The following is a 19609-nucleotide window of genomic DNA, read 5'->3' on the forward strand; positions in this document are numbered from 1 at the left end:
TATATTCCTGTTCCCTTGCATTCACTCCCTGCAGGGTGAAATATACAAATGTCGTCTTACACAAGCCGCAATTTTCTCGGATTCAAACAGGGTTTGGGTCGTAACGCGGTGGGTGTGCCTGAGAATGAGGTCTGTCGATGGGCACAGGCGAGGCTGGTGGTGTGGATATTCGGCTCACATCCATGGATGCTTCCACTTATCACATCCCCGGTGACAAACCCTTCCTGCACTGTCACTGACATAATGAATTTTCGAGGGGCCAAGCTGCAGGTTTTTATTTCACTATAATCTGCAGGGGACAATGAAGCATGAGAGGCAGGAGTCTGTCAGCCACCGTGTGAAAAGATCCTTTGGCACCTCACTGCAAAGAACCCTCTGAGAAAAGTAGATATAGAGGTGTGAAGAAGAGCGAAAAGTAAACAGGAAAAAAAATGCCTTGGCGTGCATCCTGATAGTTTTGCACAGACATACACACAAATGCTGGTGTACCTATACAGCACAGAAGACAACAGACGCATAATACGCACACAAAATCCCCCCTGTGCACTTATAACACATAAGCACAAAAGCACAAACACGCGCACACACACACGCACACAGCCTAATAAAAATGTGGCAAAGGCTTAGCAACAAATAGGCTCTGAATTTCATATTCATGAATTCACAAACTCTAAGCCTATCAGCTCAGGCAACAAAGGCAATCCTCTCTCCTGTTCCCCCTGACTCACTCACCTTCCTGCAGGTACATGACAGCCTGTGAGTAGTTTTGCAGTGCGTGGTGTGTTCTCCCCAGGCTGCCGTAAGCCAGTGTCTTTGCAGCCAAGTCATTAGTCTGAGCCGCCACACTTAGATGCTGTTCCTGGAACACCACTGCCCGCTCGTAGTTTCCAAGCGACTCGTAGGTAAGGCCCAAGTTCCCATAGGCGCGGGCCTGGCGCGTGGGGCTGCCCGCTTCCTCTGCAATCTCCAGGTCACTTTGGTGGCATCGCAGGGCTGTCTCATACTCTCCCATAGACTGATAAACAGCACCCAAGCCGCAGCTGGCGTCGCCCTCCAGCAGTCTATCCTGGGTATCACGGGCAATGGCCAGCTGACGCTCCAGACAGGAGATAGCCTGCTCGTAATTTCCCAGCTGGCTGTGCAGTGCGCCCAGTTCACCGTAGGCCTGAGCCTTGCCTCCACACTCCCCCAGCTCGTGGGCCACCACAAGCCGCTTCTCAAAACACACCAGCGACTGCTGTAGGTTTCCCATGGCCCTGAAGGTAAAGACAGAAAACCAATGAGATTAGGATTGAGATATGTGCGATAAGAAACCGACAAGACAACCTCAAAGAAAATCTGTCACTGCTATTTTCTGTCCAAATTGAACAAGTACTGAGATATCTTCAGTGCCCACAACACTCAAAATAAATCTCCCTGCTTATCTTGGAGAAAATATATTCTTGATTCATAGAGATACGTATCTGTTCTCGCTCTATTAGGATGCAACAGGGAGCACACATTGCAGCAACTCTTTCATTTGCAAGATCAGATAATTTTAGTTTTGGTGTAAATGAAATATAGATTTAGATGTCCAACACACTGCTGATAGCTGCTGATGTAGACAGACTACAGTGTGTGTGGAAGGCCACAAGAAGAAATGTGAGCGCCAATATGAAATTTAAAATTTAGGCTGTGTTCCAAGGGTAACGCCGTCTACCATCCTTTAAAATGAGATGGGTCATCTGTCAAAGGATCCTCGTTTCCATCCTCTAGTGTATATGTTGACAGAGTGCCATTCATCCCATCTTGACATTTTATTCACCCTCACAGCCTTCAAACAGACTTTATTCACATGCTCAGGCACCACCAACAATTGCCGGATGCCGGTTCAAATGGAGCATTAAAAGAATAAAAGCCTTAAGCTTAATTAATGTTGTGTGATAATATATGTGCTTGACTAAGAGCTGTTAGAAGAGGAGAAGGGTTTGAGTGCGATGTCTATTATTCCCCTCTGAACTCATGCATGGCTAATACTGCCGTGTGTGATTGCCGTGGTGCCATGCTGATGACGCACAATAAGAAGAAAATCATCTGCGAAATGAGGATTTCAGCAAGCCTTTCGTGTTTTATTTTGCAGTGTTAGTCTCCCAGGATGCTATCAGCTCTTTGAAGCATACGGAGAAATAGAAGGGAGAAGAGACACAAGATGTAAGAGGTTGCCTCGAAAATAACTGCGGTTCCCTCAGTTTCAGACGTCTGTGTGCCAAAGCCTCTTTGCATACAGATAAGGGCCAGGGCCACTAGGCTGCTGCTGAGACAGCTAGCACCAGGCTCACATCCAAGCCGTGCTCACCAGCAAGGTGCCTCTAAACTATGGTGGTCCTTTATGGTGAGCGCAAGGAGAAAAATAATATGCAAAGCAGGATTACTGTGATTATTAGTATTACTCAGTCAATACAATTATCTGCTACTGCGACAGCTAAGGGAAATTGATACCGCTGCATAATACAAAGAATGGAAAGTATTTCCCTTGAAATGTGAAACAGAGCTTTGATCATGCCCAAAAACTCAGGCCCAACTCTACATGAACCTGTTTAGTTTCTGTCCAAGCCCAGTCCATGCCTGAGCCACAGCAGTGAGGGCTTGAGTTGGATTGTAAACCTAGACTCACAAGTCAGTCTTTAGACGCTTTGCTTAACTAAAGACTGCCGACTTTCTCCCTGATTTTGTGTTTAGATGGGCGGATACAATTTCAGAGTTTAAAAAAACTCCCTATGTTGCAGAACCAATAGTAAATCTGCAGGGCGGTCCTTCGGTGGCTCGCTGAACTCTTGTGCTTGTAAACATAGTCCCACTAGAAACACGTGTAGCGGTACAAAATGCCTCAGCCGCACTCGCAGAAAACGCCATCAAAGTTAGCGGATGTTTGTCGCGTTTGCAGCGACACAATCTCGCCAACTAAAAGAAACAAACATAATCTTTTACAAGGCCATGACTCATCCGGCCGGCCGGACTATAACGTTAGAGGGAATTGCCTTGTTGTTTACAAATACTTCCGGGTAGAAAACCAGCAGAGCTTGTTTGTAAAGTCTATAAACACAATGATTGAACAAACATTACTATTTCTGTGTGCACGTTTAGCTGGGCTAACCGTTAGCTGTTTGCCCTGTTAGCCATTAGCGGTGTCTGTAATGGGTAATAACTCATTAAACAGTCTGTGAAAAAAATATCTTTTCCAGCGGATATCTTAGTTACAACATGATTGAACTAGCAAAGCAGTTTTGTGTTGCTATGTGTGGTATTTATTCAGTTTTGGGAAATCACGATGTCTAGAGAGCATCAGTGGCTGCAGCTGACAGGGACAGCTAACAGCAGCAGCAAAGCTAACATCAGGACGTCATCTGTTGAAAGCCTCCCGTTGTCGGATACGACATGAAACTACTCCAGTTAGCTCAATAATGTTGTAACTAAGACATCCGCTGGAAAAAACATTTTCTTCACGGATGAGCACACGTTTGATAAAACGGAGTTAAATCTCTCGGCATCCATTTTCAAGCTCTCCGTGTGTTTGTTTCCTTGCGGATGAGAAAAGGGGGAGCGCACGTTTCCGAGAAGGCGTGTCCTTTTCAAAAATGCAAGAGGTGTTGCTTTGTTGCCGGCCGTATTCGCCGGTGTGTTAAACACACTTTAGAAAGGAGTGTCCCCAGACTATCAGAAGGCGGAGATCTCTGATTGTCTGGTGGCGAGACTATTGGAAACCCAAATTTTAAAGACATTTTTTTTAATATTACATCATTTATTAAAAGCTAGGGCCTCCTTCTTCCCTTTCTTGTTTTATTTATGTCTGTCATTGGCTCTCCATCTTGCACAAGCCAGGTTCAGCAAAGCGAGCTGCACCCCTCGCCCCTTCACTGTGCATGGAGGTCCACAGCAACATGACGCACAGATGATGGTTACCACTCTCCGCTGCATGTTACACACATCTCTGCCACTGCGAGGAAAGCAGAAGCAAACACTGCTGACCAAATCGTCTTGTTTCCCCTCCCACTTTTGCCATCCAGGCACCAGAATGTAGACTAATGTTTTGTCAGGTTAAATCTAACTCTAAAAAATCAACATTTTCATTACTTATAATGGCTTTACAACATGGGCAATGCAGCCCAGACATTATTCATTACATTACACAGACTATAAGGTCTGTATTAAAAAAAAAAAGAAGGGAAACTGGCAAGAACCTGACTTTTGAGAAATTAAAGCCCAGTCTGGCCTGAACCTGGAGGGTTGGGTTAAGTGCTAATGTGAAACAATCAGTTAAAACATTACACCTTTCATTTACAGAGGACTAACCTGTGTCCATTTCCTAAGCCCCTGTAGGCCTTCTCCTGGTCTTGCATGCGGTTGAGGCTCTGGGCCACTGACAGATACTGGTCATAGTACTTGATGGCTTCCTCAAAGTCTCCCAGAGCCTCATAACAGTCTCCCAGGTTCCCATAGGCCCTGCCCCTGTCCATTACTGCCTCATTGCCGCTCAGCTGCTGTAAAGTGGCCAGCTGCTGCTCCAGGTAGCCAATCGCCTCCTCCATCACGCCTACATTCATTTTAGTGATGCCCATATTTCCGTACACCTGAGCCTCCACGACAGGATCCTTCAGCCTCCGTCCTAGCTCCAACTGCTCTTCGTAGCTCTTGAAGGCCATGGCGTACTTCCCCAGGGCCATGTAGACAGCTGCCAGGTGACCGTGGGCTTTGCACTCTCCTGGCACGTCGCCCAGCTCTTGATACACCTCCAGCTCCTGGGTGTGGTAGCCCAGAGCTTTGTCATATTTCTGCACAAGTCTGTAGGTGGCCCCAAGGGCGGCATAGGCACAGGCCTCCATCCTACGCTCCTTAACCTGAAATGAGATAGAATGTCACAATATCAGCAGGTGGGACTTGGGTGAGTGATGTCAAAATTATATTCCACATGACATTTCCTATTTATATGATGAATTGTTCTAGTATATGTTGTACTACATTGTGTGTGGCCATACCTGGTGAGCTAAGGCCAGTTGCTGCTCGTAAAACTGAATGGCTCCAGCCACATCTTTTTTACAGACAAATATGTCCCCGAGGTTCCCCAGAGCTCTGAAGCGAGCTTGTGCATTGTTCAGGGACTGGGCCAGGGACAGCAGGTATTTCTGACACTCCTCTGCCTTAGTGAAGTCTCCCAAGGCCTTGAATGCTAAACCGAGGTTACAGTATGCCTTGGCCTGACTCAGTTTGTCATGAAGGTCCTTGGCCAGAGCTAGGTCCTGCTCATAGTATTTGACGGCATCCTGGTAGTTGCCCAGACAGTAGTGGGCATAACCCAGATTGTGACAAACTTTCCCTTCACTCTCCATGTCTTGGAGGTCAGGGGACAAGCGGAGGTACTGCTCGTAGTAGGGCACGGCCTGAGGGAACTCTCCTCGAGAGCAGTGGAAGTTGCCGAGGTTGCCCAGAGCCCGCGCCTCACTCTGGACATCTCTGAGCTCACGAGCGATGTTGAGGTGGTTCTGGTAATGTTGTAGAGCGCGGTCATGGGCTCCCAGGGCTTGGTACGCCACAGCCAGGTTTCCATGGGTGGAGGCCTGCGAGGCCCGGTCATTAACCTCCATGGAAATCTGCAGCTCCTGGCGATGGTAGCGAACAGCCTGGTCAAAGGCTCCCAGGGCATTGTAGGCATTACCCATGTTGCCATAGGCCCGGCCCTGAGCAGCATAGTCATTCAGCTCCTGAGCAATGGCCAGGTGTGTTTTGTGGAGTTTCAGTGCAGTCTCATAGTCCCCCTTCATCTGGTGGATGATGCCTGTGGAGAGAGAGAAGAGGGAGTGCGAGAGGATGAAGTTAAAGACCCATTCAGAGGAAAATTGTAATTGAGTAAAATTCAAGTGCCTAGTCAGCTCTTCATGTACAAAACAAGTCATTTGGTTGTTAAAATATGCTCTCTGAGCCATCTGTGCTCTGCTTATACAACACACTCTCCAACAGAATTATGGTCATTAAAATGTAGTGCAATCAAACAGAGTTATTATAACACCAAAATAGAATCTTTTGATTGCCTAAGCTGTCTTTGATGATTGTGTCTTAGAGGGATTTTACCAAAACCAACAATTTTTCCACAGAATTGGAAACGGTTATGGGAGAACAAGAAAGAAAGACAGAGGAAGTAAAAGTGCGGGGAGAGCGTGAAGAGCTGATGGAAAGCTCAGCAAACAACTTTAGAAAAATGAGATAAGTATGGAGAAACAATAAATAATGGAGAACCCAGTGCATTGAGCGTATTATCTCTGATAAAATACCATCCTCAGAAAAATAATAGCTTTACCCCACAGCCAGGCAGCCATCTGGCACACACACATACATACACACAACATCCAAACAAATCTGCACCCAGACCCACATGCTTATACACAATGACTAATACACAGCAGAGAGTAAAGAGACATCACGGCATATCTATCGCATCTCTCCTCCTTCCCTCTGAGACTCACTACTAATCTTTGGGTCTCTCCTTTTGCATTGCCAACCAACTCTCAATGATAATAATTGCACTGATAATATGAAAGCTCACTGAGAGAGAAGACAGGACGGCTGAAGGTTGGCGGATGGACAGCTGCAAGGCAAATAACTTAGTCCTTCATTCACCAGACTGGCCATCATTGCTTTGCTGCATCAGCATGGAGACTAATGGGCTACTGGGATGGGGGTACGGCTGCTGATGGGACAACAGGGATGGAAACAGTCAGAGCGGGTGGGAACCAGGGGCGGAGAGGGGCTCTGTGGCTTGTGGTGAGTGTGTGATGGTGCCGCCGGGATTAGTTCCCGCCATGTGTGTTTTCCCATTTATTTCATCCGAAACCTGCCACATTATGGGCCTGAACATAGGCTACATAAACAGTGGGATTGAAACTAAACAGACGGCTCAAACGACGGCAGAAGTTATACGATAGATGTGGCCATGCATTCAGATGTTGGCTCAATTAAAAAGCAGCACATTAGGCCAATGAGAATGGGAGAAAAAAAGCTTTGGCGCCTCCACACTATGAGCCACTGGGCTGCGTATTGGTTTGACACATTACCAGGTATGTAACACATATACTGTATAGTGCACATAACTGTTGTAGGCTGGTGGACATAACCCACTAGCGTGCAATTTGCATTATCAATATTTCACTCTAAATCAAGTCTAAATGAGGGGATTTGTTTCAAACTAAACCTGCCTAAATTGGATGTCTGAAAAAAAAAATCCAACAGCTTTTCTCTGCAGACAGATTGGATTTCGCTTAGAAAACATCATCACAGATCCTCTCCCTGCTTAATTCAGACCATGATTCAGCATGCAGCAGACACCTACTGACAAATCAAACCTGATTTGCTGTTTGTTTGCTTGCTTGTGTTCTCAGGTTAAAGTGATACAACCTGAACTGACCTTGTAATCATCAGGTCAGTGCCCTGAGGGCTTGGTATGCTAGACGTATCACAGAGTAGAACACAGAGAGAAGCAGTGCTGCCAAACAATACAGGAGGATTTCAGATTGCAAATGACATAACTTCACAATAAGTGAAATTCATTGTGGTTCTTTGGACTATGCACAATACAAATACAGTAAAACTGTCCTTAGCTTGAGCCAAAATAAATAAATGTGGCTCAGAACATTTTGGATTTTAAGGTTTCACTGGCACACACATTTCCTACACCTTGGACAAACCCCTCAGATTTGTCTTTCCCGGGAGTCTTTCCTAAGACTGGAAGCACGTTAAGATTCACAGCAGGCTAGTTGGAAGAGCACTGACAGCTCTCGCCACAAAGTCACTCCCAAGGTTATGCTGTTCCCAATGGAGTCTGATCTTACTGAGGATATAATGCCTACTGATGTATTACCAGCAAACATGTTCCATGCTGCAGGCTAAAAATGGATCTGGGGCTTGGCGATGGACGGAGGGGTAGAAAAGACAGCCAGGGCAGAGGCTGGGGGTGTATGGCGAGGTTTGAGGTTGGGCTCGGAAGCTGCAGCCAAAATTGCCATAAGCCTTAGGCTATGCCTGGAGCCACACTTGAAGCAAGAAAATATTTTCTGCCCTCCCCCCCATATGGTAAGAGGATTAGGGAACCCTCTGGGAATAGTATCCAGCATGATAGTAAATAAAACCATACCAAACAAGCTGGAAAAACACTGCTGAAACCAAAAAAATTTGGAATCAGTGCGGGGACTTTGGCTCAAGTGGTCACTGTGGTGTGCTGTCCAAATCAAAATGACCCCAATCAGATTCAATTTAAGTAAGTCTTAACATCGTAAGTCTGTGGTGCGTCCTAAATGCACTTGACTGTAACATATTGAATAATATGGCTCAATTGTTTCTCCTTTGAGCACAGCTGGAGACGATGACTGTGAAAAACCAGGACAAAGCACACACCACATCATTCAAATACTTTTACACAGGGCCCTATCCATCCAGAGCCCTCGCCATCCCCCCATAACCAAAGACATTAAAAGCATGGCAATGTGTTGTCACTTTTCATTACACAGCTGGGTGTACATAGAGGGATATGCTGCAGTGATGACTTTGAGGGATGGTGTCTTGTTCTGAGTAAATCACTGTGTCATTCTTCCAGGGAGCTATGGAGGTCCAGAGCGCCACTGCCTACAGTCAGCTAAGAGGATTTTTTTTTACCAACAATGGTGCTGCTGCCACTGGGCTGGTGTGATACTAGGAATAGAGTAGAGATGACCAGCCTGAGCCCAAAATAATGACTTGGGTTTGTTTCTCATTTATATTCTAGAATGAGGTCAACATTATAATTTGCATTCATGTTTGCGGAAATAAAACCCGGAACATGACGCTGGAATTGTGGTGTGTGTGGAAATGTTGACTCCTATTCAGGTCTCAGCTGAAGAAGATTGGCATGTGTAAAGTACTAAAATACAGTAATTTACACATTTTTCTAGTTTGGTGTTTTAGTGTGATGAAAAAGAAGAAAAGAATTGCAATAGTCTGGCTCAATTGTAGTCACCATCAAGCACAGAGAAAGGGGAACAGCAGATTGAAAAGGTTCATACCCAGTATGTGTAACCTCCACAGATGATATACGGATGACTGTATCATGATATGGGGGATTACTTTCATAGCGACTTCCACTCTAATCGTGTCTATGAAAATGAAAGGGTGAATGGAAGTTGAAAGACTCCATTATGATATGCAAAGTGTCTTATGAGTTGTACTACATACAATAGTGTATGTTATGATCTGTGGGGGGAAGTAGTGAGCTGAGGCAGAGTCTGGATCCTGCCGGGGTCTGCAGGAGTAGGGACAGGGCGGAGTCTGGGCTTAAGGTAGCAAATCCTCACTCGCAGACACAGTCTGACTGGCAGAAAGACAGGAAGGGGGAAGATAAAAAAGGACAGTGTATGGATAGATGGATGCGTGCTGTGTGGGTGGTCTGCCAACAGAAACACGCAGACTGCTGTACGTGTCCTCCAGCAGCACCAGCTGAGCTGCTTCCCGCCCCGCTCCCGCTAACCCTCACCACACCAACTGTGCCTTTACTGTCCACACGCATGACATCTGATCCCTCCTACCCCGTAATCCGACAATGCTCAGTCTCAACGTCTCAACTTTGTTTTGCACTGCACTATCGCCTCTCAGGTTAGGAACACATCGCAATTCGTGCTGAATTAGCAGATGTGCCGAATGCAGGGAGCAGTTGTTTAATGCAAAAGAAAGCTACAGCTCTTTTGTTTCACTTAATGAGTAGAATAATAACTGCATGCAGTGAGCTAAAGTTTAGTGTAAGCACAAAGCCGAGGAGTGTGTGTTTCACAGGGCCTCTAGTCCAGTTTCTGGCATGGTCCTCTGTGAGGAGATTGAAGGGGGCCATGCAGGGGGAGTCGGGGAGCGTCTGCTGCTTTTCCAACAAACAGAAATTTGGGGCCAGGGTGCACAGATGAGTTAGCAAGCAATGATCTCTTCAGGGGAGCAACATAAGACCAGCATCCTAAAAATCCAACCACCTCATCACCCTCTCTGTTCTTTTGTAGGCCTGCTTGTATTTACTTGAGATATTTACTCAGTCACTAATGAAGAGTTGAAGATGTCACCGATCTCAGATAAATGCACTTTTTTTATGTATTCAATAGGCTCTTTTCCTGTCTTCCCCCCTTACAGCGTTCTTTCATTCATCCTGTCTGGGCCATTAGGCTCGCTAAATTCCTCTGTAAATTCAGCCCTTTCCTGCTCGCTTTCCCTCGTCAGACTAATATACTAATAACTAATATATCTCCAATCAGTGCTGTTTCCAAGGGCTTAGGTACAAAACTGAATAATCTCTATGCTTCAGTGCCTCAGGCAAGTCTGGTCGCTGTCTGTAGTTTGTCCCTGCTGTGGGCAGTCGGAAATCACTTTTGAAAAGGTACTAGGTTTATGTTCATGCAGCCATTGTTGTTGTTATAATGATGATAATGATGGTGGTAAAAGCATTAGAAATTATGTTTATCTCATCTACTAATTATTCGACAATTCTGCCTCTTTACATGCCATTTACTGGAAAGGCTGACATAATTCCTTTTATGATTAAATGCTAAAGAGCTCTCAGTCTCAGGGTCAGTGTTTTTTCAACTGCCAAAAAACACAACCTATTAAAAATATGAATACAATCGACTGGTGTGACATTGTTAGTGTCAGACATGTTACAAAACCTGGTTATCAGATGTCTAGACCCAGCACATTTCCACAACTGATTTTCTGGAATGTAGATTCCAGCGTTCTCGTTCTCACATGACCCATAAGTGGAAAAAGCTGTAAGTACAAAAGGGGTTTAGCATAAAAGGTCTGAAACTAATTCAATACAGAAGTTCTTTTTTTTTCCCTTTTTTTTTTAGATACCGTTGATGAGATTTGAATAAAGAGCATCGCAGTGCACATTGTCTGATTCTGTGCTGTTGTGTGAACTCTTCTTCCTGTTGTTTTCCTCTTTCTGTTGCTTTGTTTTTGTGAGCATCAGCAGAAAGCATTCCCTGGGGATGCCGGATAAAAGGAAGGGAGAAAAAAAAAAAGAAGCTTAATTAGGACTGTTACCTCCAGCCCTTCTCGCTGATGGGAGCCGACATTTAAAGTGACTTCTTTGAGACATATGGTCAAACGAGGAGGTGTGAATTGTGGAAAAGAGGCCACGAGAGAGGCCGGCTTTAAACACAAGCGCTATCAAACAAACTTATTCAAAGTCTCTTTGAAGTGAAATGCAAGGGGAAATAATAGAATTTAGATTCTGTTTCATGAATACCAGAAATGTGAGCTACATGGAAACCCACCACTTCAGTCCTCTCTCAGATATTAAATATTGCTGACTAGGGGGTAAGTTAGCCAATTAATGAATAATAAATGGGGCTGGAATGCAACATTTTCATATCCTTTATAGGTCAGAGTGTGCTGAGCCAGGGCTGCTGGTACCGCTGGGCATCATGGTTAGATATTAAAGCATGGCGATCTCTATACCACTGTACCTCAGAGCCATGTCAGCTCCTGCTCCACCCACACTACACGCAACATTAACGACAAGCTGAGAGGGCATAATAAAAGTTTGCTCTGTCCTGTTTCTGCAACTTCTCCTTCCCATCTTTCACAGTGTTTTTTGGCTTTTATCGCTGCTGCTCGTTAATCTTCACTCGATCATTCTTCCCCTTGTTTGTGCGCGGCATTTTTTGAAGTCTCAAACAACATCCTGTTAGTTTTAGCCCACATCTTATTGTGCTAAGCAGGCTCGCGGGTGTCGATGACGGAGTAACAACGCGCACCCCACTGCCGCAAACAAAAACAACAACAACAATGGGGCAATTACCGACTGATGCTTCACAACCTCCACTTCATCCTCTGTTATCTTCATTATTCAGCTCCTCTATTCTATCAGCTATTAAAGGTAATTAAGCGATTCATCAAGTCAGTTTCAATTACTGGGAGCTTGACAGCTGCAGATTACAATCGGTAGGGGTGAGGAGAGAGAATGGAAGAGGGAGGCGTCAAAAACTGGAAAGAAAAAGAGGAGAGAAAGAAAACAGACGAGAAGTACCAACAGATCAGGTAGCACTGAGATGGGCAGCAAGCTTCTTTGGGTGTCAAGGGGTACTGCATCCACGTGATGGTGCAACAGGCTTCATCGTCGCCACCCACTCATTTAGCCTCTGCTCTGGAGGTCTTTGACACTGCATCAGCTACACTATCATTACTCTGTCATGGACTGGAAGAACTGCAATGTTGCAACTAATAATGAAACAGGGCGCTCTTGCCATCGTAATGGCAATCGCACTACAGATAAGAACACATTTGCTGCATGACATATAGTCACTTCTAATAAAGCTCACGTGTACTGTAAGATCATAAAATGTTCTCACCAGAGCTCCTAATTTATGACATCTAGATCACTTTTAAAATCAGGTGTGTGTTGGTGCTAAGAGCACTCCAGGATATGCGACCATTAGGCTGGTCAAAGGACGACTTCAATTTATGTTTGGCTGATTAACCCCACCCTCTGCTTGCACACTTTTCACATTAGGTTAAAGAATAATTCATCTGGGAGGAACTATTATGCCTCTTAGTTGTCCATTAGAGTCAGGTTTACTACTGTCTTGATGGCTATCATAAGTCACCCAGCGTAGGTTGTAACTGCTGGACTAAATACAGGAGAATTGGCCATACCATTTATCTCCTGGGGTATTGAGTATCCAAAGGGACACCTTTTTCCCTAAGGTTCCTTTCATCATTATATTAGCAGACTCCACAAGGTTACCTCACTTTTAATGTCAGTCTAGCAGGAATTGCCTGTAAGACATTGGATTTTTAAAGGGGACAATAATTACATTTTAAGATTCAATCAAAAGATCCTGATCGTATATTTAATTTCCCCCATCTCGTTTTTATTTATCTTCACACTACTTTTCATTTCAAGACGTGATTAAGTCCAACCCAGTGTGAAGGTGAGAGCAGAGCAGATTAATGTGAAAAGATTTCCTGCAAAAACTACACATTTTTTACAGGGGTTATTTATATGCTGACAGTGTACATTACATGTTGGCATTCTATCACCATATAACTTCCTGGGCTCACAAATTACTGTGGGCTTTAACATGCACCATCCTCTTCTCTGGCTCTCATGCAGAAGCCCTGCACTGCACGCTACCTTCTGCCTGCATAATCTGCTGGGTACTATTCACTGTAGGACATAATGCAACCCTTAAGTAGTATATCTAAAAACAACTTTACATAAAATAGTGATGATATGGTAACATACTGCTGGTTTCTGCCTCAAAACACCCAGGTCTCACTAACCATAAATATCACTGAAAACAACAGTAAGTAAACAGCTCATTTAAATGAAGACAAACAAAGGACTGTAGCCAGCAGCACAGCGAGCAGGAAATGGAAGCTCTCATACTGTATCCCCAAAACAATAAAAGGGCAGGCAGGACACCTTACACGCTCTCATCTTATTTTCCTCTCATCCCTCCTTTGAGTAGGTTAGGTCAAATGTAGCTAAAATAACTCTCATAAATTCCCATGGTGAAGCAAACAATCAGTAAACACTTCCAGTTTGCAAGATTTCATACTATCTAACTACCAGATGCTTCCTTATCTCAGAGGATGTGCTGAGATATGGATTCATCACATGAGGGGCCTGTATTTTGTCCTCCACTGAAAGGGTAAAAGAAGAATCTAAAAGGATGTCATACTTTCACAATATACTGTGGATACTGTGAGTGGATTTCCATAAGAGGGGATGAGATGATACCCAGATCCTTGTAAAAGGGATTTAAGTATTTGGGGGAGATCTCACCAATCAATTCTAAAGAGAACTCTTATACCGAAGTCAGTCATGTGTCCCTGGGAGATTCACTCCAGTGATCAATACTTGTACATTAGAATGGACAATGTTGACTGATAGTGCTTCACAACGCATCCAGCAAGGTGCTGCGCTGGCCAATCAATGCATGCAAGTATACATTCCTGGTAGATTACTTTGTATCATGGACAGCATCACTATGCAGATTGTGTCTTGATTGTCAAGACAGCAGATAAAATTATTGCTACTATAAAAACTTTCTGGAGTTGTAAAATCCATCTCATATCTCTCTTTGCATCATAAACCACTGTGTAGTGTCTTAGACTGGACCTCACTGATTTCATCACTGGCCGCTGAAGCAACACACTCACAGTTCTTAACAGAGTACTACTTTTCATCTCGATTATCAAACTCTCCCAATAATGACGCAACAACATTACTGGTTTTTCCTGCCATAGCATTGGATTACGATTCATAATGTATCTTTGAATCCACTAGTAATGATAATTCCTCAATTCTGAGATAATGACAGTGATTATGGGTGTCAGTTTTGTTTTATTTTCCTTTCAATAGCCTGACACCCATTAACTGGTAACTAACATGTTCATTTTTAAGAAAAAACACAAAACAATGTGAAATACAAGAGACTTTTCCTTTTAGTTTGATGCTCCATTGAGTCAATGAGCTTTAGCGCTGCATTTCAAGGCTCAATCCACTTAGAGGTGGTGAATTTTTAATGTTTTGTGTTGTAAATGTCTTGCCTTTTACTTTAGTTTCTGATGGCTTTGCTGACAGATAGGTGGCCACCTGCATTAGCATGCTGAAACACAGTGCCCAGTGCACACCCTCTGGTCTCCCCTGGTAAGTTAGCTTTGGCCACTTTGCACTGTGCACCACCTGGGTCCAGTAGGAGCTTACTAGCTGCACCACTCATTCAGCAGTTTCTGCTGGTAATGCCAATGGTGGCAGGATGGCAGTGCTAAGGAAACATGATGGCTACCCTTTGGTCTCCCCTCAGGTAGCCCTGTTGCATAAGGGGTTTTATTTTGAGCCGCAAAACTCCCTTAGCACTGTTAACTATGTTAGCACCAATAGCTGTGCTAACACTGCTAATGGTGCTAACAGAGTAAACAATAAAAACAGTAGTTAACAATGCTGAAAGAAGTTTAGTCACCAGGGCAAAGCAAAATGTTTCCACAGCAACACCACTGGGTCAGGATGGTGTTACCAATGGTTGAACTGCACCACTGCCTCCCTGCTGACTCAGGTGGTGAGCAGTGCATTAAACTGAGGAGTAGTAAAATTAACCTATAGACTGACATAACTGGTCAAAAACATTCTCTGACAACCCTAACAGTGATCTATTGTTATTCAGCACACTGTGTGTTAACATCTAACCATAGAAAGCAAATGATCTACCAGGAACATATGGAAGACTTTGGCTTAGCAGCTAATTTATCTCATAAGTCTTTTAGCATTGTGCATACATACCCAGATTGGAGGAGGCCCTTCCTTCTGCGGCCCTGTCCTTCAAACCCTCAGCTATCGACAGCTGCTGTTCATGGTACTGCTTGGCCCTCTCCAAGTCCTGCATGCAGCGAGCAGCATGACCCAGTCCTGCATAGGCTCTCATCTCAATGGACTTTTCCTCCAGCTCTTGGGCAAGCTCCAGAACATGAGTATGGTAGGACATAGCCTTGTCAAAGTTGCGGTGGTAGTGGTAGGCACTGCCCAGGTTACTATAGGCCCGAGCTTCCTCTCGTTTATTTTCCAGGGCCTTGGCAATGCCCAGGTGCTGCTCGTGGCATTGGACAGCATTTTCAAAGTCTCCCATGGCGATGTAGACAGCCCCCATGTTTCCCAGCTCGCGAGCCTCAGACAGCTGATCCTTGGACTGCTTGGCCAGCAGGACACACTGCTTGTGGCTGGCTAGGGCGTTCGGATAGTCCCCTATGGCTGTATATACGTGGCCCAAGCTGCTCAGCGCCATCGAAGCAGCCTATGGATAAAGAGAGAGAGAGAAAGATAGACAGCAAGTAAGTAAAACAGAAAGGTAATAAACTGTAGGCAAGTGAAAAAAAATCTCAAATAGCCCCATTAATTATACCCACATTCCATCAACAGTGAGTAATTTTGTTGCCTTTGCATTGCAGATTTCCCACCCACACTTAAACGTCCCTTTAGCCAGAAGTGCTGTACATCAAATGGAAAAAAGAAAAAGAAAAAAAAAAATCTAAATTCCCAAATCTCTTAGGAGGCTTACTGCTCAGAGACCAAACAACAAGCAAAACCTGATTTGATTTCGTCTTTGCTTAGCAAGGAGGGGGGTAAAGTGTGATGCAGATCAGCGCAGCGGCAGGCTTGTTTTAAAGCCGTCAGTTTGCCCACTGCAATCACGCTTCATGGCGTGCCACCACCAATGGAACAAAGACACTGCTAATCAGGAGGGAGAGGAGAGGGGTTTTAGCTTCACAGCAGAGCCACGGGGGGCCAACTGGCTGACTGACTAACTGCTGGCAAGACCTTTCAAGCTAAAAACAGAGAGAACAATATTCTGTATATTCTCATCTTCCATTTTCTCAAGCAGTGTCCACCTGTGAAAATAAAAAATACACTGGCTGCAACTGCAATGGGAGAGGTTTAGCAGTTAAATTGGAAAAGTTTCTCAAAACGCAGTCTTGACCCCCTGTGTGACACATTCACTGCCGGCTTATTAACTGTTTATACAGAGGGTAAACAGCTGGGAATTGGGGTCAGCTGTCTTTGTGCGAGCAGATGTTCAATTAATCATGCAGGGCCAGCTAATAAAGCATCTCCTTCCTGAGGTCCAACTCTGCATCCTCCAGCCAGGAAGAGGGTTGGATGCAGGCCAGCGGAGAGGACAGACATCCTGACAGTGAAGGCCACAGAGCTGCCCATCTTGCCTAGCTTGGAGCCTCAGCAACAGGGGTGACCTGGGTCATCCTGGGGGCAATTAGAGCCAGATAACTAGAAAGTCAAAAGTCAGCTACGGTAAAGGATGGAGCAGTCAATGTAGTTTCAGCTGTGGGATGTTTATGAAAGCAGCTTTCCTGGCCATATGTTGCTAACCGGCCACTGACACTTGCATTGGGCTTTAGAGGAGGCAGGAGTGCTGCTATCTTCAATTTGAAATTTACATAGATATTATCTAGCATATACATCAAGATGTAATTTGAAGAAATGTGCCCACAGAGAGCAGAAGATATTTTCACTTTGCTCTAGCGCCACATAATGAAACTCTGAATAAATGAAAAGCAAAGCACATAGTTGAGAAAAAAATCAATACCACAGAACACACTGAAGACGCTTATAAAGGTGCTTTTTCTGTGAATCATTCATACGTTCTTTTTCTAAACACACACATACACCCCTCCTACCTATCTTTCCTTCATTTCACATAGCTGCTGATGCCTGGAACCAATTACCTGCTGACATAAGGACTTCCAGCAGTTTGCTCAAGTTTAAAGACTCGACAAGGCATTATACAGGCCCAGGGAGGCAATTACCCTCCGTCACAACTGTTGCTGTTTCATGTTCCCAGATAGCCTATCTAGGGCTGCTCAATTACATGTGCCTTTTGAAGCTTCGCTCCATCTCTCCGACTCAAACTTCCACTTTTCTGAGCCGAAAAACAGAGAGGATTCCTCATCTCTGTCTGTGCAGTGGGAGACACGAGAAGAGAAAGCGAGAAGGGGGGGAGCACAATCTTCCTCCAGTTGAGATGAGTTGCTCTTGTGATCAGTGTCCCTCTAAAGTGAGACTGCAACGCTGCATTTTCTCCTCAGATGGAAGCCAAGATAATGAGGAGCCAGCCTTGCTAGTCACAGAGGATGCACTGTGTTTGGCGCAGGGACAGACACTGGGACCATATCTCTCTCACTTCTGACTGCAGCCCTCTCCCACCACTGCTCATTTTGACTTCCCACCAGTATCGCAAAAATAGGGATTCCGTCTGGGAGGGAAATAATTGCCCGAAAAACATAATTTCTGCCAAATTGACTTCATTCTAATTTGATTCCATTTCTTTTCTGCACTTATCTGTCCTCCCTCCCTGTTCTTACCCTCTCTCCCCCACTTCTCTCAATCCATCTGCAGAGTCAGATCTGATTGTGTTTACAGTGTCCAGCCCTTCTCCGGATGTGTGCTGATTTGATTAATCCTAGCGCCATGCTTTATAAACTGTTGATAAACCGCTGGCTCTTATCAGCAAACACATTTTGCACCAAGGGTCTCCTAATGAAAGGTAAACTAGTTCTGCCTGGGAGAGATGGAAAGGGAGAAGGGAGGCAGCAGGGGAAGGCTGAGATGACATGTTAATCAGAAATGCTTGGCTCCAACAACATTATTCCATTTCTTTCCTCTGACAAGGACAGTGGTTTAGGATGCCTTACTGATTCTCCTCTGTCAGCCTCCTCTACTAAGTATGTTTATATTCTGCAGCACATTAGAGAAATGGCTGCTTGCATAGCACATGCTAGAGGTAATGTATTGTACTTAGCATAATTAGCCCCTTATGTCATGCAGCAGTGCTGCTCTTGATGGCTGGGCTTGGTGCAAGATCTGTTACTCTGAGCCCCTGGTGTGTTTTATTTCTTACCCTGGAACAGCCGAGTCCTGCCCACCACTTCACTGCTGTGTTGAAATATGTGGTTATGCCTCGCCTTGCAGCTGTGTGAATATGCCTTTGAAAATCCTCCTTATTTCACTTTGGACCTCTGAGCTCTGATATACTCCAAACAACCAAGGCTATCATCACAGACTGGCAGAGCTTATGGGACAGGCGGGGTTGTCATGGAGATGTAAATAGTTGGATTAGGGCCTACCAGACCTCGTAGAAGCTCATAAACACGTGTGTGGAATCTCCTTCCGAGTGGACAGAAACAGGCAAACAAAGCAATCGTCCACTGCTCTGACATTAACTACTTTCATAAAAAATACTTGCCCCTTTCTTCTTTTACTACACTTGCTGGCTATACTCCATTAGAGCCACACTTCTCCACTGGCATGGCTTTATATCACCAAGGTACGACTTGAAAACCAGTGTCAGTAAGCTAACAGTTTTACTATGATACACGTAACTACACAAATTATCTGATGGTCACACGGATCATTCCAGAGACCTCAAAATATTTGTGTATCTGATGTAAAAGTTGAGAGTGAGACAGACGGAAGAAAAAGTGAGCATCAGAGAGACAGAGAGTCGGAGGTGTGAGGTGTTAAAGAGCTCACAGTTTGCCCTCTGTCCAAACGCCATGTCCTGCAGGAGGGCAGGGCAGCCACTACTTCAGCAAAGTGCTGTTAATGGGATTATACGGGAGAGGAGAGGAGTCACTCTCTCTTGACATGGGAAGATGGAGAACAGGTTTGATTCCATTACTGCAGAGGTGGGAACAACCCCATCTTTCACTGTACCCATACAGATGTTAGGCTGTTAGCTTGGGAAAAACATTGCTTGCATGGATGCAGACACACGCACTAACTGCATTCACAGGAATTAAAAAAAAAAAAAAAACACCATATAACACCAAATTTAAATTAAATGCATGAATGAATTTCAATTAACCCATTAATCGTTTAGAAAATGTCAGAAAATAGTGGAAAAAATGCCCACTCCAAATTCCCAGAGATGAGAGGATGACATCTTCAAATTGCCTGTTTAGTCTGACAAACTGTCAACAACCCCAAATAGATTCATTTCTTACGCGTATGACACAAAAATAGCAGCAAACCTTCATTTTAAGAGGCTGGAACAAGTAA

General features: G+C 44.6%; 1 protein-coding gene across 3 annotated transcripts in view; it reads right to left on the bottom strand.

Moving 5' to 3' along the window:
- LOC117252511 (tetratricopeptide repeat protein 28-like) overlaps positions 1-19609 on the bottom strand; it is a 200539-nt gene that overhangs the window by 25757 nt on the left and 155173 nt on the right. For all 3 annotated transcript variants that reach the window (XM_033619486.2, XM_033619485.2, XM_033619487.2), the window contains 4 exons: positions 15323-15830; positions 5013-5809; positions 4330-4874; positions 733-1256 (listed from right to left, as the gene is read on the bottom strand). In XM_033619486.2, coding sequence (XP_033475377.2) covers positions 733-1256; positions 4330-4874; positions 5013-5809; positions 15323-15830 — 2374 coding nt within the window. The remainder of the gene's footprint in view (positions 1-732; positions 1257-4329; positions 4875-5012; positions 5810-15322; positions 15831-19609) is intronic.

Source organism: Epinephelus lanceolatus, chromosome 9 (genome assembly GCF_041903045.1).
Source record: "Epinephelus lanceolatus isolate andai-2023 chromosome 9, ASM4190304v1, whole genome shotgun sequence".
Lineage (NCBI taxonomy): Eukaryota > Metazoa > Chordata > Actinopteri > Perciformes > Serranidae > Epinephelus > Epinephelus lanceolatus.